We start from the raw sequence: 20,390 nt of genomic DNA, 5'->3' as shown, positions 1-20,390 counted from the left end.
TTAAATGTTTAAAGCCTCAAGAGGACAGGTTTTAGTGGCAGTGCTCCTCCAGGCTCTCATCCGGTACCTGCCAGGACTGCAGCAGGGACACTGAGGTGAAACAGCCCCTGTGAGAGGACTCGTATGGTGCCTGCGGTAGGCAGAACCCTGCCTGTGCTGGCATTAGCCTGGGTATTTAGGAGCCAGTAGCAGCAAGGCTGCTGGGGCTGTTTCTTCTCCCACGGCTCAAGGGGCATCCTCTGTGCAGCCGGAGACACGGGTAGCATCAGCTGCAAAAAAATGCCCTTCTCCTCCGCCCACTGACGAGCTTTCCAGTCACCACGAAGAGCTGATAACACAGGGCATCCAACTTGCTAATGCCAAGTTGCAGCCTTTATTGCTGGCTGCAGCAACCCGTGCACGTGCAAGTTCTGGTTGCTTCTAGGAAGGTGGCTTGGGAAGGAAAAGGCTGACCTTTAAACACCTGCAGCCGCAGGGGGACATTGGTGCCTCTTCGCCCAGCAATGCAGCCATGCAGGTGTCTGCTCCTCTCAGCCCTCACGGGCCATGGTGGCCACCTTGCTCCAAGGGTGTGAGGGGGAAGAGCGGGGCTGCTCCCGGCTGGAGGACAGCCACTGCCAGCAGGTGACTGGAAAGCTGATGCCAGGCCACTGGCTTGTCGAGCATCCCCTCTGCGTGGCTTCACATCCCGACACGTACAAATGCAGGGTACATGAGAAGAGGCTTGTTTAAGATGAGGCTGCCAAGGCAGATGTAACTGCTGTCCCCGGCTGCCTAATGGGTGTCACAGGGAAGAAGGAGCCTGACTCCTCTCAGAGGCGTGCAGTGAAAATGTCCACTCCGTAGACAGAAGAACAGTAGTAGTGCAGCACTGGCACCAGTGCCCAACGCAGCGGTGGGTTCTCTATCTATGAGGATATTAAGGTGTGATGGGGAAGGCCCCGAGCGACCTGCTCCGGGACCAAACCTCCGACTAAAATCATAGTGTGGTTGTTTGAGTCCCAGTTGCCAGGACAGGAACCAAGAAAGGGCACGGTCTGCCTTAGGAGGAAGAATCATAGGACAACCCAGGATGGAAGGGACCTTGAAAGATCATCTGGTCCAACCTTTTGTGGGCAAGGGAGCCTAGATGAGATTATCTAGCACCCTGTCCAGTCGCACCTTGAAAACCTCCAGCGATGGGGACTCGACACGTCCCTGGGTGGGTTGTTCCAGTGAACGATTGCTCTCGCTGTAAAAGATGTCCTCGCCGTACCGAGATGAAACCTGGGCGTGCGCGTTTGTGCGCTTGGTGGTGAACGCGGTTACACGCACCTCCGGGCACCGGCCGGGAGCGAGGGGATGCGGGTGCCCCGTCACCCGGGGTCAGCCAGCACGGACCGGTGCTGCCCCGCGCCTGCCCGGGGAGGGGGCGCGGCGCTCCCCGGCCGCGGCAGTAGCGTCCCTGCCCCTTTAAAGGGATGAGGCCGCCGGGTGCCGATGCGGCTGCACCGGCGCGGCCCCCCCTTCCCCGGCCCCGGCGGGAGGCGCGGCAGCCCCCGCCCGCCCTCCCGGTGGCCTGATCGCGCCGCTAATCCCGGCAGGGCCATGTGAGCCGGCAGGGCGGCGGGGCGCGGGCGGCGGGCGGCGGGGAGGCCGGCCGGCTGCAGGCCGAGATGCTCCAGCTCGACCTCATCGACGCGGCGGGGGACGCGCCGGCCGAGGAGCCCGCGGCGCCCGAGCCGCTGCAGAAAGACCCCCCGGCCGGGACCACCGACATCTACAGGCCGAAGCGACCCACAACTCTCAACCTCTTCCCGCAGGTGCCTCGCAGCCAGGTGAGGCGGGGACGGGGGGGGGCGAGCGGGCGAGCGGGCCGGGGGGGTCCGGGGAGGAGGAGGGGTGCTCCCGCCGCCGAGGTCTTTTGTCTGGGAGGGATGGCGGGGCTCGGCCGGGGGGATGGCGGGGATGCCCGCGATGCCCCCCCGGGGGTCCCTGCCCGCCGCCTGGGCCGGGCGCGGCGCAGGCCCGGTCCCTACTGCGGGGCCGGAGGGAGCGGTCTGCGGGCCCGGGAGGCACCGCGGGGACTCGGGGCCGTGCTCGCGCCCTGCCGTGCCGCCCCCTCGCACCGCCGAGCCCCCGCAGGCTGTGTCCCCTGCCCGGGCGGGGGTGTGGGGGGGCTTGGCGGCCGGGTGGGCCCTTCTTCCATCGCCACTGCCCAGGTGGGGAGGGAACAGGCCAGGAAGGGGCATCAGCGTGGCAGGGCTGAGCTGTGCCGCCAGCAGAGCCAGCGGGGCCTGGCAGAGCGCCATGGGGCAGGGGCGAGGTGGGAGCAGGGAAGGGACCCCGTGGGGATGGAGAGCAAACAAGGCACAGTGCACCGAGTGCATGAATGAGCCATCACGGGATGGGGCACCATGTCACGGGGCTGGCGAGCCCAGGGCTGGCACCACTGGCCAACGGCTGGCTGGGCTCCAGCCCCAGGCTGGGGCAACACCAGCCCCAGGGCAGGATGGTGACATCGTGCCTGGCTGTGGGGACTCAGTGGCCGCCACTCCCGAGCAGCAGCCCCCGGCAAAGCAAGCATTGATGTCAGTGCCCCGTGCAAAATTTGTGAGACAGAACGGCAACGCCCAAAATGGTGGCCGGGAGGAAAAGGGGGTTCTGTTGTCTCGCTTGCACTCAGATTTTGTACGAGGTTGTGGAAGGTTTTCCTTGAGACTGCCTGCCCCACGCAGCCCTGAGGTTGCTGTCATCCCTGGGGTGGGAGGCGTTTTGATGCCCCACATGCTGACCCTCTGAGCCATGACCGGCGTCCCTTTGCCCCACCTCTCCTACAAACTTTGCAGACCCATGCAAGGTGCATGACACGCAGGGCTATTTGTGCCACCCTCCCGTGTTGAGCAGTGCCCTCTGCCAAGTAGGAGCATTTTCGTCATGGTGACATTCAGCCGAGGAGCATGAAGCAAGAGGCAGGTGTCCCTGTGGGTGACAGATGGGGAGTAGTTGGAGCCGGGTGTTACCAGCCCGGCACAGACAGCTGATGCCTCGGGTGGGAGGAGGAGGAGGAGAGCACAGAGCCAGGATGGGTGCCCGTGGGGCAGCTGGCACTGGGGACAAAGGCAGCAGGGCTGGGGAGGCGGGGGGAGCCCTACTGAGCATAATGGACAAGGGGACAGCCGCAGCCTTGTCCCACTCTGCGCGGGGACCCCGAGGAGCAAGTGGCACGTGGCAGCCACATCCAGCTGGGGGGATGGGGGAGAGCAGGGCCCCCCTCCAGGGCAGCTGGTCCCAACCAGTGTCCAGGGGTAGCAGCAGGCCTGCGGAGAAGGATTTGGGGAGGGAGGGAGTTGCATAGACAGTGGCCTGGGGAGGGGGAGCTGATGGACCCCTCGCAGAGGAATGCTGGAGGCTGTGAGGCCACAGGCATGGCCAGAGCTGAGGACATGGGAAATGGGAGGTGGGGGCTTTGCTGCAGCTGGCAGCAGGAGCCTGGAGTCAGCAGGGATGGGGGCACCGGGATGGCATGGCCGGACAGGGAGGACAGCGCTGTTGGTGGCATCCCATGAGAGGCAGGATAGGGGCCTGAGGCAGTCTGGCTGTAAGGTGCTTGGGGTGCTGTTCTGGGTGCCTACCTCTAGCCAAAGGCAGTTTTTCCCTGCTTGTGTGTGGTGCTCCAAGGAGAGGACAGGGTGCAGGGCAGCCCTTGGTGCTTGGCCTGGGAGATCTGCCTCCACCTGTGCCAGACCCTCATGCACCCTCCTGGCCCTCCCAGCTCCCTTCTCCTGCAGGTGGTTAGAAGAGGGACCGTGGCCATGTGTGCTCTCTTGAATGCCCATTTAGGGCACCGGGCTGCCTTCCTGTGCCTCCAGCCTCCTCGTGCTGGGCAGGGTGTGCACAGGCAGGGCACCATGCCACCTTCTGCTCCAGCTTCTCCTTGTTGGGCCAGGAGCTGGCTTGGTGATGGGCGGTCTGTGGTCATCATCCCAGGCAGGTGGCACAGAGACAGTGAGAGGAACATCCCCAACTTCCCAGAGGAGAAGAAATAGCTGCTGGACAGGCTAGGTTCATCCTCTAAAACCTTGTGAGTGCCCCTCCACCCTGGCTGGGCATTATAGACCCCAGAGTGTCCTGGCCCTGCAGGATGGGTGGGCTCGGTGGGCTCTGCCTGCTGCAGTGCTGCCTCCTGTCCTGCTCCAGGCAGCCAGGCTGGCTCATATGCTGGCCCCGTGGCACTTTGCACGCAGAGGCTGTCACTGCGGCAGCTCGCCTGGCCCACGTCCCAGCCCATCGTGTCCCTGGGAAAGGCAAGTGGGGACGTGCTGGTGTTTGCCTTGGCATAGGAGGGGCTCACAGAGGCTGTGCTGGGAGGTCACTGAAGCTCCGTGGTGGGGGTCTGTCCCCTCCCCGCATGGAGGCAGGGATGTGGCAGCCACTGTTCAGCAGTGTGCGACGTGGTGGAGTTTCAGGGAAAAGGCTTGATTCATGTTGGTGGGGAAGCAAAGCAAGGACGGGGCAGCTCCTGTGCTGCTGGTAATAGCTGCAGGCTGGTGATAAGGCCATGAGAAAATCCAGGGAGTCCCAGTGGGGCTTAGTACTTGAGCAAAAACTAACGGCGTGGAAAATGCCCCTGCTGCAGCTGGGGGAGAAACACCCGGTGCCCTGCAGGAGGGGCTGGGGGTGGGCGGCGAGGGAGAACCTGGGGGTGGAGGAGAGGATGGGGACAGGCTGGGGCTGCAGCAGGCAGGATGTCCTGCCATGCTGAGGTGGGCAGGGAGGACTTGTGCCCCGTCTGCTGGAGGGCCCTCAGTAGAGGGGACCTGGTGGCCTTTGGTTCCCGGGTCTCATGGTGAGGCTGAGCGCGTGTTCCCTTGAGCATGCACACATGTGCACACGCATGGCCGGGCACCCAGGGCTGGGCGGGCAGGGCACAGCACCCACAGAAGCTCGCCCGAGCATGGGCAGCACAGGTGGCCCAATCCTGCCTTCCCTCTCCAGCTGATCAGGATTGATGTCTGCTACTGGACTATGTATATGTGTGTGTGCATGTATGGATATGTATCCATACCTATATGTGTGTGCGTATGTGTACCCCTATATACGCCCTATATGGATGACTCCAGTAGCAGGTGTCAGTCCATTTGGTAGCTGGCTCCCAGCAGCACAACCCCCGGCTCTTGGGACTTCCCCCCTTTAATAACATTGGGTGGTTTGAAGGTAGGCAGGGCCCAGAGGACGGGAGCAAAGCATGCCTGCCCAGCCCAGCCCAGGTGGACTCCAGGCAGGCTCAGGTCTTGAATTTTTGGCTTGGGACCATCCAGGCATGGGCTTCTGCAGCCGAATCTTCCCAAGGTGGATGAGTCCATCCATCCAGGCCAGGCCGTCTGCCTCCCGGCTGGCTCGTTGCCCACCCTGCTTTGGCCACTGTGCCAGCTCTTGCAGCAGCGGCGTGGCAAAATGTGGGGCTGATGAGGGGGTCCCCGCGAGCACCATGTGACCCTGCACGCCCAGGCGAGGGGGAGACGAGCAAGGTGCTGCAGACCTGGGGAGGGATGGGTGCTGCTGCGGTGCCATGTGCTGTTTACTGTTTGGGCTACAAGGCATTTTTGTCTTCTCCTCAGGACACTCTGAATAACAACTCTCTGGGGAAAAAGCACAGTTGGCAGGAGCGGGTGTCCCGGTCGTCGTCCCCTCTGAAAACGGGTGAGTTCTCGGGCTGTTGGCCAGGGGCAGCTCCTTACATCCTTTTGTGGCTCTTAGGAGCCTGGGGCAAGAGGTTGGGGAAAACATCCCGAATAGATGCAGGGTGAGTGTCCATCTTGAGTCTGGGTGGCATCCGTGGCCATCTTCCCTGGCAGGGAGCATCACCCTCTGCGGGGCTGTCAGTGCTGCTCTCTTCCCCCTCCAGGTGAGCAGACCCCTCCCCATGACCACATTTGCCTGAGTGATGAGGTCAATCACCAAAACAGCACAAGCTCCACCAAAGACCGGGGCACGTCCACGGAGAGCCCGTGCCGGCGCACAGCGGCCACCCAGATGGCACCTGCCTGTGTCGCCTCGTCTCGGCCACCTGAGAAGCACCAGACCACCAGCCGGCCCCCACTGCATGGTGCCAGCGTGGTGGTGGTGACAGCGAGGGGCCCCGAGGCCCACCGGGACCGCATCCGCTACCAGACAGATGTGAGACTGGAGGCCACAGAGGAGATCTACCTGACGCCCGTACAGAAGAACTCGGACCCCCTGGAGACTGACAAGCCGTTCCTGTCTCAGTCCAGTGAGAACCGCATGTCCATCAGCTCCGACATTGACACCTCTGGCTATTCGGCCCTGGCAGGGAAAACCAACCCCTCCATCAGTGAGGAGGATGAGGTGCTGGACTACATGTCCTCCCCCGACAAGACGAACCTGCCCAGGGCCTCTTGTGGTGGCGGGAGTGGTGGCTCCCGGCCAGGGCACAACCTTCAGAGAGCCTCGGTGAGTTCGGACACCAGCGCCCTCTCCTACGACTCGGTCAAGTACACACTGGTGGTGGACGAGAACGTGCAGCTGGAGCTGGTCAGCCTCAAGCAGTGCTACTCGGGCTACAGCGATGAGAGCGACTCAGCCACTGTCTACGACAACTGTGTCTCCTCACCCTATGAGTCGGCCATTGGTGAGGAGTATGAGGAGGACGCACTGAAGCGTGACTCGGTCTGCCTCTCCGAGGACTCCACCCCCGAGGCAGATATCCACTTCTCCAAGAAGTTCCTCAACGTCTTCATGAGTGGCCGGGCGCGCTCCTCCAGTGAGTGCTGGGCACTGGCGGGAGGTGGGCTGGTGGCTGCCTGCCTGGGCAGCCCTGCCTGTCCCTGGTACAAGGCTGAGGGCACACTCAGGGCCCTGCAGCGAGGTGGAGAGCCACAAGCAGGCACTAGCCCCAGCTCTGCTTGCTGCAGCCTGTGGCTGGGGAGGTGTGGGGGGGCTTGGAAAAACCTTGTGACCTGCAGGTGGAGGTGTTTCAGGCTGCTTTTTTGGCTAGTCCAAGATATGGCTGTGCTGAGGGGGAGACTGGGTGGTCTTGCAAGGGGACGGCATCCCTCCTGGAGTGTCCCCCTCCTCTCCAAGCCTGGAGGAGTACTACGGCTGCTGGCATGCCCTGGCAGGCAGGGCTTCCTGTGGCATGGTCAGTCCTACGGTGCTGGTGACACCAGCTGTCACAGCTGTGTGGGGTGGCGCAGGGAGGTCGTTGTCCTAGTGGAGACCACTGGGCACCAGTGCAGTGGCTCTAGCCGTGCCTTTCTCTCGTGTGGCACCACACAGCTTTGTCTCAGCTGAGCCATCCCCCAGGAGCATCAGCAGCCTGTTTGGCTTGATGTCCTTACCTCGGCTGTGGTACTGACTCCTCAACACTGAGATGTCCCCCTCTGCCTTGGTCCTCAGGTGCCGAGTCCTTTGGGTTGTTCTCCTGCATGATCAACGGGGAGGAGCAGGAGCAGACCCACCGCGCTGTCTTTAGGTAAGCTTGCAGGTGCGAGTGGTGTCCCCAGCCTCTCATGGGGCAAAGCTGGTGCCACCCTCCCACCATGGTGGGGCCAGCCCAAACCCCAGTGTTTCCAGCTTTTGGGAAGCCCCAGGGACCAAACCACCACCCCTAGCTTGTGTCCTGCCCAGGAGCAACATCTGCCCAGGCTGCTGCAGGGACAAAACCTCCAAGGGCAGCCAGGACCTCTGGGGAGCAGCATGGGTGGTGCCATAGGGATACCCTTGCTTTAGGTGCCGGGCGCTGCCACCTTTTGAGCCTAAACCTGCTTGGATGCATTATTCAGCATCTCAGGTCCCCATGGCTAATTACACCCGCCAAGTGCTGCCTGCCTGGGCAGGCAGCAGGTTTTGTGTTGCCCACTGCCCCAGCAGTGTGCTGGTGAGAAGGCCACCAGCATTGCTGGCCGGCCAGGTGCTAGTGCCTCCCTGCCCAGGTTTGTGCCTCGCCACGCGGATGAGCTGGAGCTGGAGGTGGACGATCCTTTGCTGGTGGAGGTGCAGGCAGAAGATTATTGGTATGAAGCGTACAACATGCGGACGGGTGACCGGGGCATTTTTCCTGCCTACTACGCTATTGAAGTCACCAAGGACCCAGACCATGTAACAGGTACCAAACCTTTGCGTGCAGCCTGCTGATGCCTCCCATCTTGTGTCCACCTCCTCTCTGCTGAGCAGAGCCTGGTGCTGAGCAGGGGGATGGAGGGAGGACCATGCTGGGCGCCTGGCAGGGAGCGGTGGGCAGCTTCTGATGCGGTGCTGGGAGCTGGTACCTGGTGCTGCAGGAAGCCTTCCCTGGGCAGGGAAACATGCAGGGGTGGCGATATGGAGCGGGGAGGTAGATCTCAGCCCATGTTCCCACTCATCTCTCTTCCAGCTCTGGCCAAGAGCAGCGACTGGGTGGACCAGTTTCGGGTGAAGTTCCTTGGCTCGGTGCAGGTTCCCTATCACAAGGGCAACGATGTGCTGTGTGCAGCCATGCAGAAGGTAGTGTCCCACCCTATCTGTGGGAGCAGGAGCGCCTGCTCCTCCTGACAGCAGGGCAGAGCGTCAGTGGGGAAGGGAAGGGAAAGGGTGAGCCACCATCACTGCTCATGAGTGCCAGGGCTTTGTCTCTCTGTCTTCCCCCCGCAGATTGCCACCACGCGCCGCCTCACTGTGCACTTTAACCCACCCTCCAGCTGTGTCCTGGAGATCAGCGTGCGTGGAGTCAAGATCGCTGTGAAAGCTGATGACTCCAAGGAGCACAGCAAGGTAGTGTCCCACTCCCTGCTCGTCTCGTCCCTTCCCCGGCTGCTGGCTCGTGCCCCCTATGCTGCAGTCATGAAAATGGAGGATCTCCACCTATCTAAGGGTGTGAGAAACACAGAGGGGTTGTAGGCCCAACATCAGGGTCCCCCACTGCACACAGGATCCCAGCTTTGGGCTGTACTGCCAGCTGATGCCCTCACGGCTGCCAAGCGCGTCGCTGCACTGGGATGCTGTGAGCTGAGCTGCGCTGGTAATCTGTCAGCTGCTCCTAAACCTTTCCACTACTATTTTGAGCGGTGTCCTCCAGATCTGCCCTGTAATCTCTTTAGCTGGCTATGGCAGGCCGCTGATTAGCGTTGTGCATAAGTAGCCTAGCAGAGCATGGCGAGATGCTGGGCAGAGGCAAGCAGGGACTTTGCAGCAAGCCTTTGGGAAACCTCCCCTACAGCTGTGGGGTAGGAGTAGTTCCTGGCTGTGGGTGCTGTAGCAGGGAGCTGGGCTGGGGTTTCTACAAGTCTTGCCTGTGTCTAGAGGATGCCGTCAGCTTGGTTGCTCTTTAAACTTCTATAGATAAGTTCTCATTTCTGGCTGGAACCCTAGAACTAAATAAGGCTTGAATGACTTCTTTAGTTTTTAAGTTATCCATTCACCTTCTATTTGCTGGTATTTCTGAGAGTGAGGGAGAAGGGCACTGACTCTAGCCCAAGTACAGCCTAATGCAGGGCCACCAGGGAAACCCCACAGGAGCTGTTGGAGGTAGAGGCAGCCACGGTGGGAGCCAGAAGGGCTGCCTGGAAGATTGCCCTGTGTGCAGGTGCTTGGGGCCATCCCAAAACTGCTGCTGGTAGCAGCCCAGGATCAGGCTCCAGTTTATTTTGCCGCTGATTCCAAGTGCATAGTTCCAGGGACCAGAGACCATCTGACCTGCAGGGTAGTGGGGAGAAAAGCTTTGATGATTCCTCTCTCTGTCCCCCAGGTAAACAAGTGTAGCCATTTTTTCCAGCTGAAGAACATTTCCTTTTGTGGGTACCATCCAAAGAACAACAAGTGAGTAGTGGGGAGGTGCGGGGCAGCTCTCAATGCCAGCAGCTCAGCACAGAGGCTTCGCTGCCTTCCCGTTCCCTAAGGGCAGCGCAGCTGGGGCCGGGAAGGGGAGGTTTCCCGATCCTGAGGGCTTCCATTCCCCTACGAGCCCAGCGCTGCAGCTTCATGCAAAAGCAGCCTTTGGATGGGAATTACATTCAAGCCCTGGGCATGGACCACGGCAGCTGGTGGCCACTGGGATTCGGAGGGGGGCAGTGCAGGACCCAAACCCCTATGCTCAAGGGTAGCTGCGCCTTGGGGATGCTGGGGTATCTGTGCCTGCTTGTCCGCTGGTCCAGTCACACCCACTCTCTTTTGCCCTCAGATACTTTGGGTTCATCACCAAGCACCCTGCTGACCACAGATTTGCCTGTCATGTCTTTGTCTCAGAGGAGTCCACGAAGCCACTGGCAGAGTCCGTAGGGTAAGTCCTGGCTGGGTGGAGAAGGTGTGCTCCCGAAAGGCAGGAGGAGCCAGGCTGAATCTTGCCATCTCCCCATATGTGTGGGGCTTGAACCTGGCCCCAGGCTGGCACCTATTCCCTCGAGTCAGAGGCTTAGGGCGAGAGCTGGGGCTGACAGGGCTCCGGGCAGCACATTCCTGACAGCACTGGAACAAGTGCAAGGATTTGCAGGCAGATGGCTGAAAGTCATGTGCTGTGCAGGGGATCGGAGCAAGGATGGAGACCCTGTGGCTCTGATGGCAGCTTTGGGTGCTAACGCAGGAGGGGCTGCGGGGCAGGAGGGTCAAAGTGCCAGCAGGGCAGGGAGCAAGGGCGAGAAGGGAAGCGGGGCTCTGCGAAGGCCTCATGGGGAGAAGACTGCTCAGCTTTGCCCGGTGCTGTGTTGCAGGAGAGCTTTTCAGCAGTTCTACAAGGAGTACGTGGAGTACACGTGCCCTACGGAGGACATCTACCTGGAGTAGGGGCTGGCACAGGCACCTCCTGCACAGACAGGGCTGCAGTCTCGGCCCTTCCGCGTGTCGTGCATGGACAAGAGCTGCTTTGGGCCTGGAGGAGGAGCGGGCCCGGGACAGGGCTCCCCGGGGCACGGAGTGCTGCCTCTTTTCGTGACTCCCCTTCCTCGGGCTGGGGCTGGGGGGACGGGAGGGGGGGGGGCTGGACAAGTTGTGTTTATTGTACAAAATACTCTTAGTTTATTCTATTGGAGAAGCACCCGCGGGGTGCCCTGCCTGTGACCGGTGAAGGGGTGGGCAGCAGCGCGCTCGGGCCCTTTCCTGCTGCAGGCTGGGGTGGCGGCATCTCCTCCGTGTGACCATGGCCCGGCTTCCCGTCACACCCGTCTGGGGTGACTTTTAATGCAGCGTCAGAGTTGCACTCTCACAGTATGAAGATGCAGCAGCTACAGCAAACAAGACCCACGTGCTGGCTCCGGCCTGGGAGCTGGGCTTGCCCTGAGTGGGCATTGCCTCCCTGCCAGGCCCTGGGGACAAGGCTGCTGGGCAGGGATGACAGAGCGAGCCCCAGTGTCTCCTCTGCCAGAGCCAGTGCCATGCTGAGCTGAGACAGCTCACCCCTGCCTCTGCCCCCATCCCTACCCCTCCCCTCTTGTACCTGTGCCCTGCGGAGAGAGAAAAATGCTTCCCCCCGCCCCCTCCCTCCCTGCAGTAACTGCACCCTCAGGAGAGGAGCCTTTCTCTGCCCCTTTCCCCCTCTCCCCCCAGCTGCAGGTGGCAGAGGCAGGGCTGGGCCACCCCAGGGCAGTGGGGCTCAGCCCCTCTCAGAGCTGGGTCCCCGCCAGAAGCGGGGCCGGGAAGGGCTAAAGCCTGCAGGGAGCTGTGCGAAGCACTGCGGAGGTACAAGAGCTCTCCTGGTCCCTGCAGCCAGCAGTCTCTGTGCTTCAGCTGGATCTGCTGTGGTGGCACCAACTATTAAATATGCCGGTTCATGGAGCAGGGCTGCCGTGCTGTTTGTGTGCCACAGCAGTGGGTTTGGGCCCTGGCCCATTCTTTCCCTTGGGACCTCAAGAGGAGCCGGAGCTTCTCAGGTTTGGTCTGAGCGCCCCGTTGCGATCCCTGGAGGCCAGAGGTCATCGTATGATGATCAGAAGGGGCCTCTGGAGGTCACCTGCTCCAGCCCCCACCCAAAGCAGGGCTTACCCTTCCCCCCGCCACTCCTACACCCCACACCTACCCTGTTCTGCAGCAGCGGAGGGCAGGCAGAGGGGTCCCCGAGGCCGGGCTGCGGTGGGCACAGGGACACGCTGGCTCACAGGCGGGCATCGTATTAGTGCTGCAGCAAGTCCAGCTCTTCACGCTTGCTTTCGCCAGCTCTGCGCAGCCCTGCCGGCCGCTCCCGGGCCGCCCCGGCCCTGAGGCGAGGCTGCTTGGGTTTGATGCCGTAATCTGCAGGGAGAGCGGAGAGGCTGGGCTCAGCCCTGGGCTGCTCAGGGGGCTGCGGAGTACCGTCTGCCTGGAGGGGTCAGTGCGTGGGAAGGGGTTTCAGAGGGGTGAGGAGAGCGCTGGTACCGTCCACCAGGCCAAAGTGCTGCTGTGGAAGTTCCAGGGGCGCAGAGAAGTCCTCGGGGACCCAGTAACTGACCCTGTGGAGAAAAACGAGGGGCAGGAGTGAGCTGAGACCCTACGGCGCTCGCCCATGCTGGCACAAGAGCTCCCACGTGCCACTTGGCTTCACTGAACCCAGCCAGCTCCCCAGAGCTTGGTGCCACGAGCACCAGCCCAGGGCCGGGCCAGGAGCCATGGGCTACCTCTGCAGGTACCGGGACAGGGGGGAGGAGGAGGGGGGGGCACCATCACCTCTGGGGCAGGGGCCGTGGGTAGGCAGCCCCCAGCAGCAGGGCGAGCAGCAGGAGCCAGCACCGCATGGCGTGCTCTGATGGCAGCTCCGCAGTGACATGTCACAGAGGAGCTGCCCCGGTAGCCCTGGGACACCGGCTGGGTTGGCCAGGAGGCAGCCCCCCACCCCTGGCACTGCTGCCTGTCCCCTGCCGGTGCATCAGCCTCTGGTCCTGGGCGGCCCAGTCCCGCCCAGCCCATGCCAGCTGCCGGTGCGCACCCCTCCATGCAGCCACAGCTCCAGGGCTGTTTCCCTGTCCCTCCCCACCACCCTTTGACTCCCTCTCAACCCCTCCAAAGGCAAACCCCTTCATCTCAGTACCAACCTGTCCCCAGGAGCGAACCCCTCCCCACCACCTTCCAGACTTTGCAGTCTGCAGGATCATCCTCTGCTAAAAGCCCAAGGGAAGGGAGCACCGTCCCCCGCTCGCGGCTTTTCCATGCTGCTGCCACATTACAGGGCGTCACTGCCAGCTGAGGTAGCAACACAGACCCCATGCACTGCCAAAGCCCTGGGGTCCCCTCCCTTCAGTGGCCCAGAATGGGTCTGTGGCAGGGGTACATTCCCTATTTCAGGTGCTGAGCAAGAAGGCTGTGACCCCTGCAGCCCGAGAGTCCCTCAAGGACGGTTCAGGTAGGAACGCTCCCATCACCCACTTGTGGCCAACGCACCCAGCACTTTCCAGCTCCCAAGCTCTGCACAGGGCTGGCAGCTGCCTGGGGGGCAGTCCAGTGCCACCAGCTGGCTACCCCTTTGTCCTGGCCCAGGGACCCCCCACTGCAGCTCCCTGCGCAGATTGATGCCTCAACTGCCCCCCAGGTAGCAGAGCAGATACAAGATGCCCATGGCTGTCCAGGCCTCTCCTGGGCCCTTAATTAAGTGTGGTACAGCAGCATTTGCTGAATTAATCACTTCATTTCTCCTCTGCCCTTGGCCAAGCACTGGCTGGCAGCCATTCCACAAAGCCTTTTAGCACACAGTAGGTGCTAGGACCGCAGCCTGCAAACTGCAGCTCTCCCTGCCCCCAGGGGAACCCCAGGGAACCAGGGCCTGAACCAGGCACCTGGAGTGACAGAGGCTACAGTCATCGGCTGAGCAACCGCTGGGGCCCTGCCAGACACAGGCCAGAGCCAAAGGCTTGTAAGGGATGGCATATCCCAGGGTAGACAACGGCAAAAGCTGGTCTTTCTGAGAAGGAAACCTGCTGGCACCCAGACACAAGGGGACCCCATGCACACAGGGGAAGAGAGGTCCTTCAGCTCAGTCCTTTCCATTCGGTCAGTTTATTCGACAGACGAGCCCGCTCCAAGCAGATCGGCCAGGCACAGCCAACACAAGCAGGCTGCAGGTCAATCTCAGCGCCATGAGGTGGGAGACAACGCTCTCCAAAAGACACTGCACTGCCTGGCTTTATTATGGTGCAGCAGGACACAGGAGAAAAATCAAGTGTTTAAAAAAAAAAGAGGTTGTCCCATCACCATTGCTGCAGCCGCAGAACGGTCCAGAGAAAGAGGTGGCAGGGTCTCTCCACGCACGTGGTGTCCGTCATGCACAGCTAGATCTGTTAAAAAAATTACGTATACCCCCCTCCCCACCCTGCAGAACGGGAGCTTCTCATTGAGGGTTTAACTGAAAATTAGACATTATCAACATCCCTCCCCCAGCCTGCTTGCTCTCCTTAGAAATGTCCAGCCAATAAACATCATCTCATCAGCCCCAGTTATAGAAATAGATTTTCTGCCAAGCAGGCAAGTAATCCATCAGTGGCCCTGCAACAAGAGAACAGAGGGATCACACATGTAGAAAGGCAAGAATTTGAAGCTGTACGTATACGAGATATATCCCCCCTTCTCGTTATGATACCCAACAATCCCAAATCTCCAGTTATACAACTCACATGAACCCAAGAATAGAGCAGTTACTTTTGCCAAGATGGCAGACAACTTTGGGATGTGGTGTCAGAGATTAGAGCAGGACCAAGCAGGGTGTGAAACATGGTCAGCACAGCCATGGCGTGGGACACCACTCCCTCAGAGCTGACAGGTCTGAGCTCTAGTGGGAAGGGGGTTCTACAATGTGCAAGGGGAAAACCCACATGCAGCAAGTCAGGAGGACACTGCTGTGGCACAGGGAAGACAACTCAGCAATAACGATCAGGTGCAGACACAGAAGCCACTGCTGTAGAGCAAAAATGCTTATGTAGCACATGGCTTAATGCAGGCTCCAAAGCCTCTCCAAAATCACTAACTGGAGGCAGTGGCTCCTGAGCTAGCCAGCTTTGTGAACTCCCCAAAGAAAGGACAATCCCACAATGTCAGGCTGATCTAATGCCACATCACTGCCATGAATCACTCCACAAAAGGCTTCACATCAGCAGGGAAGAAAGGGAGGTGGAATTCTGGCCCATAATAAAGGCATCCTCTGGTGAAGGACTAGAAGACAGACCTGGTTTGGCCCTTTGATTTACAATTGGCTCCTGGCCGGGTCAATACTTCTAGGCACTTGTTTACCCCTCGTGTCTGCATTGCAGACTGGGGATCAAGGAAAAGAGTTCAAAAACAGGGGCTGCAAAGCAGGGCTCTGGTGCACGGGCTGAGATGCAGAAAGGGAGCCCAGAAGAACAGACCTTGGTGGCAGAGACAGAGCTCTGCAGCCTGGGAGGGCACGGGGAGGTTTACCACTGTGGCAGAGCACAGGTCCCTAATAGCCAGGGAGCAATTCATCCTTTCCTGTTCCAGTTTAAAACAACACAAGCATCAACAGAGGGTGCACTGGTTCTAACCATTCTAGGGACTCCCCAGTCCCTTCCTCAGCTTGGAAACCAATTGACAAACGTTCTGCCCAACTCCCCTGATTTTTCTCCACCCAACAGAAATTAGGATATAGCAGACGGGCCCACTTACGTGTGACAAAGCCAACTCCAGGCACGTAATCAGCCAACAAGCGCAGAAGGAGGAGGATCCTGCCCCTAGGAAGGAAGAGAGTATGAACTAGTCCATCTGTCCCAGGTGTCAAACCCACAAACAGCAATGGCAGCTGTTATGCAATGGCTCGGATTAACCTGGTCACAGGCACCCAGACCTCTTCAGATCTACTCACCCAGTCCCCCCGACGCTATTTCTGTTAAAAGGGAAATTTTCAGCAAAAGCCCAGCAGGGGCCCCTTACTCTGAATATCGGTCATAGAAAGGAGATCTCAGTAGGTAGTACAGCAGTAGGATGGTTCGTCGTCTCAGCTCTGCTCGCTCTCGCCTGTTCAGGTCTTTCAGATCGCTCAGCAAGCTCAGACTGGAAGGAGAAGGGCAGAGAGTTAACTCACAGCGACAGCAGCCAGCAGGGAAAAGAAAGTGGGTTTCTAAATGCCCTCCATTCTCAGCTCCACACAGAGCAGGATGCACCAGCTCAGAGCATAGAGCACTGTAAGTGTTGCAGAAGATACCTAAATGCGTCAGTCCCCCAGCTAAAGACCAGTCCCTGTGCGTATTTCTCTAAGTAGGGCCTGCCCAGGACTGGGGATCAGGGGGAAGTGAGATGCTTAGCCACCACCAACCTCAAGCACCTGCAAAGACTCTTCCTCAGACTGACCTCGAGATGTCCAGGACTGCTGAGAGGAGCCAGGGTTTCCACGATCTCTGGCCCCACACTCCTAAACTCAATACTAGGAACACAGAGTCAAGGAACGGAAAGAATCAGAGACACCTAACAAGAGGCACGCAGACAAGCGATCCCTCCGGTATCAGCAAAGCTCTGAGGAGCACAGGAGAATACACTCCAAGGCAGTTCTGGGGGAGCCCAGGGAAGGGGCTGGAGGACTCACGCCCACAACTCCCGCAGCTGAGGCTAGCCATCGAGGCTAAGAGAAGAGAGGAGTCCCCAGGCCCCTGCCTAAGCAGAACAGTGGCAGGGAGAGAGAAGCCTGGCGTGGCACCGCCCTGCACCAGGGCCGAGCCCGCAGCACCTGCTGCCGGCACCCGGGGTATGGCGTGTGCCCACACACAGCCAGCATAGGATACGGTGGAGCAGAGGGCGGGTAATGTACATGGATTCTGCGATGGTTTCTTGGAGACCCAAAGGGGTGGAAGGTTGGTTCAACTCCTCCACTCTTCGGCTCTGTGACTCCTCCCTCTGCTGGGGGGACCCCCAGTGCCGGGACTGCAGGGATGGGGCTGAAACAAGCAGATCAGGTCACTAACACAAATAAAACCTTCCTACCATGCTTCCCCGCACCACCCCCCCACTGCCTTCTGCATCGTGAAGGTGTGAAATGGGAAAGCTTGAAGAGCTGTGCACACAGCAGCTGCTGTGGCTGACCAGCACCCTCAGAGCTTGCCTCCAGTGGGGACAGAGCAGGGAGAGGTACTCGGAAGGTCCGTGCTCCTCAAAGCATCACCATGCTGAAGGGTTGTCTCCGTTGCACAGCTCACTTGGGAAAATACCATTCTAAGTGCTAGCCTTGCAGCACGTGCCTGAATCCCTGTTGCTTTGATACCCTCCCCACGCACAGGGCCCAGTGACTGGCAGGATATGCCCCAATACAAGGTTCTGCGCCTTACTGCCCACACCGAGGTCATATATTAAAGGGCACTGAGCAGAAACAGCTCAGGCAAGGACAGAAAGCAGGCTCAGCTACTTACTGTTCTGGAGAGAGCGCACAACACGGCTGGAACGCCTGCCAACATAGGTCTGATCCTTCCCTGAGGAGTTGTCTTCCATGTCTGCAGAGGAAAACAGCCACAGGGGTCAGGCTCTGAAGGAACATGCCTCACCCCAGCGCTGGCAGCACGCTTTCCTACGTTGCCATCAACAAAACCAGACTGAAAGTTTAGTATCATGCAAACCAGACCATCCTGCAGGGGCCAACAATACGCAGAGCTGTCAGAGGGTGAAAAGGTGCATCTGCCTGACATTGCCCAGGCCTAGGATCTCTTTCCTCACCGTCAGACCAGGGGACACACAGCTTGACTCACAGCTCAGCCAGTGGTTTCAGGCTTAGACTCCTCCACCCCCTCCTTCCAGACTGTCGGACAACCCTGCCACTAAGCTAACCCATGCTCTGCAGAGGGTAGAAAGTTCAGTGCAGCTCAGCTTTGTGTACTGAAGCCTTACAGCTCCCCATGCCGTCCAAGCTGCTGCTCTGATGAGTAATTCAGGGCAAGACATGCGGCCCAGCAAGGTGCCAGGCCAATGATGACAGTACCATGGGCTCACCTTGGGGGTGGAGAGGCTGCTGCTGCTCCCTGTTCAGCGGCACAATGGGAGGAGACGTCTGGATGCCAGCTTTGTACCACAGCAGGAGCAGGAGACGAAGGATGGCTCTGTGGGCAGACACGTGGGAACCTTCAATACCAGGCTACAGAGCTGGGTTCCTGTTGCGCTGGAAAGGTGGCTTCAACAGAAGAGGTCTGCTCAGGGGAACTGGCAAGGCGAGAGGGATAAGTGTCCCCTTCTGTGGCACAGTATCCAGCACACCATGGGGCTCCAAATTCCCCCAGCCTGAGGGACTGGCAGCTCAGTCTTGCTTGGGCTTTTTCCTGGGGCCCTGCTGACTTCCCTCCAGATCCCCTTTCTGAGTGCACGCAGCCCCTTCCCCTCCACCCATGGCACTTACTTAGCCAGCTGGATGAGGACAATGATGGTCCACCGGCCCATCTCCCCCCACACCCTGGCTGTCCCCATCTCTGCAAAGACCTCCACGCATTCTAGCACGCTCAGCCAGGTCAGCAGCTTCTGCTGGGGCAGCGACTGCAAAACACAGAGGGGAGGAGGGGGACAGGATGCAGGTTCTGCTTGCGAGTTAAACAGGGCAGAAGCACAGCCCAGTCTGGCGAGACTCTCAGAAATAAGCACTGGATGGCCTTGGAAGTCACAGCCCCAGAAACAAGAAGTGGAGACTCCACTGCAGCCAGAGTCTACACACAGGCCCACTTCTCTACCTCCAACCAGGGGCAGATCGAGACGTCGCAGTATCACAAAGAGCTGCTGCCCCAGAAAGGAGATCACAGCTGTATCTTGGATTGCCTTCTACCCCAACTGACACAGCAGGAGAGTCTCCTGGGTTATGGCACTGTGCCTGAACTCCACAGCAAAACTCTCTTCTCCTCCTTGTCCCACAGCTGGGATACAGGACGAACCTCTTCCCTGGTTAAGAGTTGACAAGGGAGTATGCTTGGAGCAAAGGGAAGGGGACCCAGAGTCCACAGTCACACCAGAGCAAATGCCAGCTAAATACAGCATCAGTCTAGATCCCAGACGTGAACTCCAAGACAGCGGGTGCTCTTCCAGCCTGGATCTCTGCTCCCCACATGGGACCTTGCTGGTGCTGTCAACCACAGGATTTAACCCATTGAAAAGCATCAATAAAGACAATACAGCTGAAATTCACTTTGGCCTTTGACAACCAGAGCAGCAAGTCGTCTGCATTTGTGTCTGTTACACACCCGACGCTCCAGCCAGAGAGCTGCCAACACCCCAACCACACAGCAGGCAGGCTTGCAACACGAGAGGCCTGTCTGGAAAATCTGCCCTCCTCCTCATTCCCCAAGACAGTCTAACAAGTGCTGGGAGCCAGCCTGCAGCTCTTGCAAGAGACATAGAAACAAGGTGCTTATGTTTGTTTTGCTCGATAGCACATGCAAAGGAAGAGTCTGAGGGATGGAATCAGAGCTTCAGTGCTCCAGAGCCGCTGCTCTGGAAACAGCGATGGTTATTCGGCAACACCTTTGCCTATCTCAAGTTCTGAGCTTCTCAAAAAAACAGCGGAGCTCCTGGTGCAAGTCAGGGCCTGATTTCTGTGGTCCAGGGACTGCTCTAGCCACTCCTCCAAGCCAGGAGCTACAGGGCAGGGCTGCTGTTTACCTGCATTTAGAGGTTGCCTCTCTACATACTTGAGAGCCAAGAGAGGCCACAGCAAAGACCTGTTAGTTTCTACAGACACTCCCTGAACACTTCTGCAAGGAAGAAAGCACGTGTCCCGAACTGTCCTCCCACACACTCCAGCCTTACCACAGGCAGGCTCCGCTGCAGCTCCTTTCGGAGAATCCAGTCGTTTAACAGCACTAGGAGGTTGGAGGCAGAGTACACTAGAAAAGGAAGAAAAGGAGAACACTGCAGTTACGGGATGCAGGGAAAGCAAACCAAACCGGGACTGCTGCCTCTTCCCCCCGGAGGGGATGAGGGCAGAAGGGCAGCAAGACGTGCAGATCCCTCCCAGAAGCCGCCAGATGATGCAGTCAGGCGTCAAGAAATCAAGGGGTCTGGGGAATGGCCCCGCGTGCACCACCGGCCCCGCATCCGGCGGGTACCGGGCTGCCCCGGCCGCGACTCCCCGCGCCCCTCCCCCGCTGCCCACCTACCCAGCTCCGACAGCGCGTGGGAGTCCGAGAAGCGACCTGCGAAGGGAGGAGAGCGGCTACCAGCCAGCGCCGGGGCAGGCCCCGGTCCCCACTGGGCCCCAGCCTCCCGCAACCCCGCCGAGCAGGTGCCGGAGCGGGGCCCGGCTCAGGTCCAGGTCCAGGCCCAGCCCCTGGCGGGAGGGCCGAGGGCCCGGCCGCCCCCTCCCGCACCTGGCAGCAGGTAGGAGAGGCCCCGCACGGTGCCCTCCAGCTGGGCCGTGGCGGCCGGGTGCCGCCTCACGTACTCCTGGTAGCGCTGGCACAGCAGGCGCAGCCGCGCCGCCGGGCCGCGGGCGAGGGCCGGGGCCGCCGCCGCCGCCATGGCTCTCGCAGCAGCGCGCTTCCGGGGGCCGC

The 20,390-nt window shown here is 60.0% G+C and overlaps 3 protein-coding genes across 3 annotated transcripts in view; 1 reads left to right on the top strand and 2 right to left on the bottom strand.

Annotated features, from left to right (window-relative positions):
* Positions 1 to 12,674, bottom strand: part of FREY1 (Frey regulator of sperm-oocyte fusion 1) — a 433,428-nt gene extending 420,754 nt beyond the window's left edge. The window contains exons 1-3 of the mRNA XM_068397350.1: positions 12,607 to 12,674; positions 12,319 to 12,422; positions 11,984 to 12,195 (exon numbers count right to left, since the gene is read on the bottom strand). Of these exons, the coding sequence (XP_068253451.1) occupies positions 12,077 to 12,195; positions 12,319 to 12,422; positions 12,607 to 12,674 (291 nt within the window). The 3' untranslated portion in view covers positions 11,984 to 12,076. The remainder of the gene's footprint in view (positions 1 to 11,983; positions 12,196 to 12,318; positions 12,423 to 12,606) is intronic.
* On the top strand, positions 1,538 to 11,742 carry MAPK8IP1 (mitogen-activated protein kinase 8 interacting protein 1). The gene is made up of 10 exons (XM_068397633.1): positions 1,538 to 1,817; positions 5,601 to 5,682; positions 5,888 to 6,763; positions 7,399 to 7,474; positions 7,935 to 8,107; positions 8,375 to 8,484; positions 8,632 to 8,751; positions 9,725 to 9,795; positions 10,157 to 10,255; positions 10,683 to 11,742. The coding sequence occupies exons 1-10, from the start codon at positions 1,656 to 1,658 to the stop codon at positions 10,753 to 10,755; spliced, it is 1,842 nt and encodes a 613-aa protein (XP_068253734.1). The 5' UTR covers positions 1,538 to 1,655; the 3' UTR covers positions 10,756 to 11,742.
* A 1,232-nt stretch (positions 12,675 to 13,906) lies between the features above and the next one.
* PEX16 (peroxisomal biogenesis factor 16) lies at positions 13,907 to 20,358 on the bottom strand. The gene is made up of 11 exons (XM_068397349.1): positions 20,208 to 20,358; positions 19,998 to 20,033; positions 19,648 to 19,724; positions 18,254 to 18,387; positions 17,854 to 17,960; positions 17,280 to 17,360; positions 16,659 to 16,811; positions 16,231 to 16,303; positions 15,814 to 15,933; positions 15,550 to 15,614; positions 13,907 to 14,415 (listed from the first exon to the last, which is right to left on the bottom strand). Exons 1-11 carry the CDS (start codon positions 20,356 to 20,358, stop codon positions 14,357 to 14,359), a joined length of 1,056 nt encoding a protein of 351 aa, XP_068253450.1. The 3' UTR covers positions 13,907 to 14,356.
* Between the last annotated feature and the right edge of the window lie 32 nt (positions 20,359 to 20,390).

The sequence above is a fragment of the Nyctibius grandis genome, chromosome 4 (genome assembly GCF_013368605.1).
Source record: "Nyctibius grandis isolate bNycGra1 chromosome 4, bNycGra1.pri, whole genome shotgun sequence".
Lineage (NCBI taxonomy): Eukaryota > Metazoa > Chordata > Aves > Nyctibiiformes > Nyctibiidae > Nyctibius > Nyctibius grandis.
Note: the sequence above shows the minus strand (reverse complement) of the source record. Positions and strands in the feature narration are given on the sequence as shown.

Coding starts and splice junctions, on each gene's coding strand:
- MAPK8IP1 (XM_068397633.1), top strand. CDS start 1,656: ATGCTCCAGCTCGACCTCATCGACGCGGCGGGGGACGCGCCGGCCGAG. Junction 5,683..5,887: donor GTCGTCCCCTCTGAAAACGG/GTGAGTTCTCGG, acceptor TTCCCCCTCCAG/GTGAGCAGACCCCTCCCCAT. Junction 8,108..8,374: donor GGACCCAGACCATGTAACAG/GTACCAAACCTT, acceptor TCTCTCTTCCAG/CTCTGGCCAAGAGCAGCGAC.
- PEX16 (XM_068397349.1), bottom strand. CDS start 20,358: ATGGCGGCGGCGGCGGCCCCGGCCCTCGCCCGCGGCCCGGCGGCGCGG. Junction 16,304..16,658: donor TACCCGCCCTCTGCTCCACC/GTATCCTATGCT, acceptor CTGTGTTCCTAG/TATTGAGTTTAGGAGTGTGG. Junction 15,934..16,230: donor GCAGTCCTGGACATCTCGAG/GTCAGTCTGAGG, acceptor TTCTCCTTCCAG/TCTGAGCTTGCTGAGCGATC.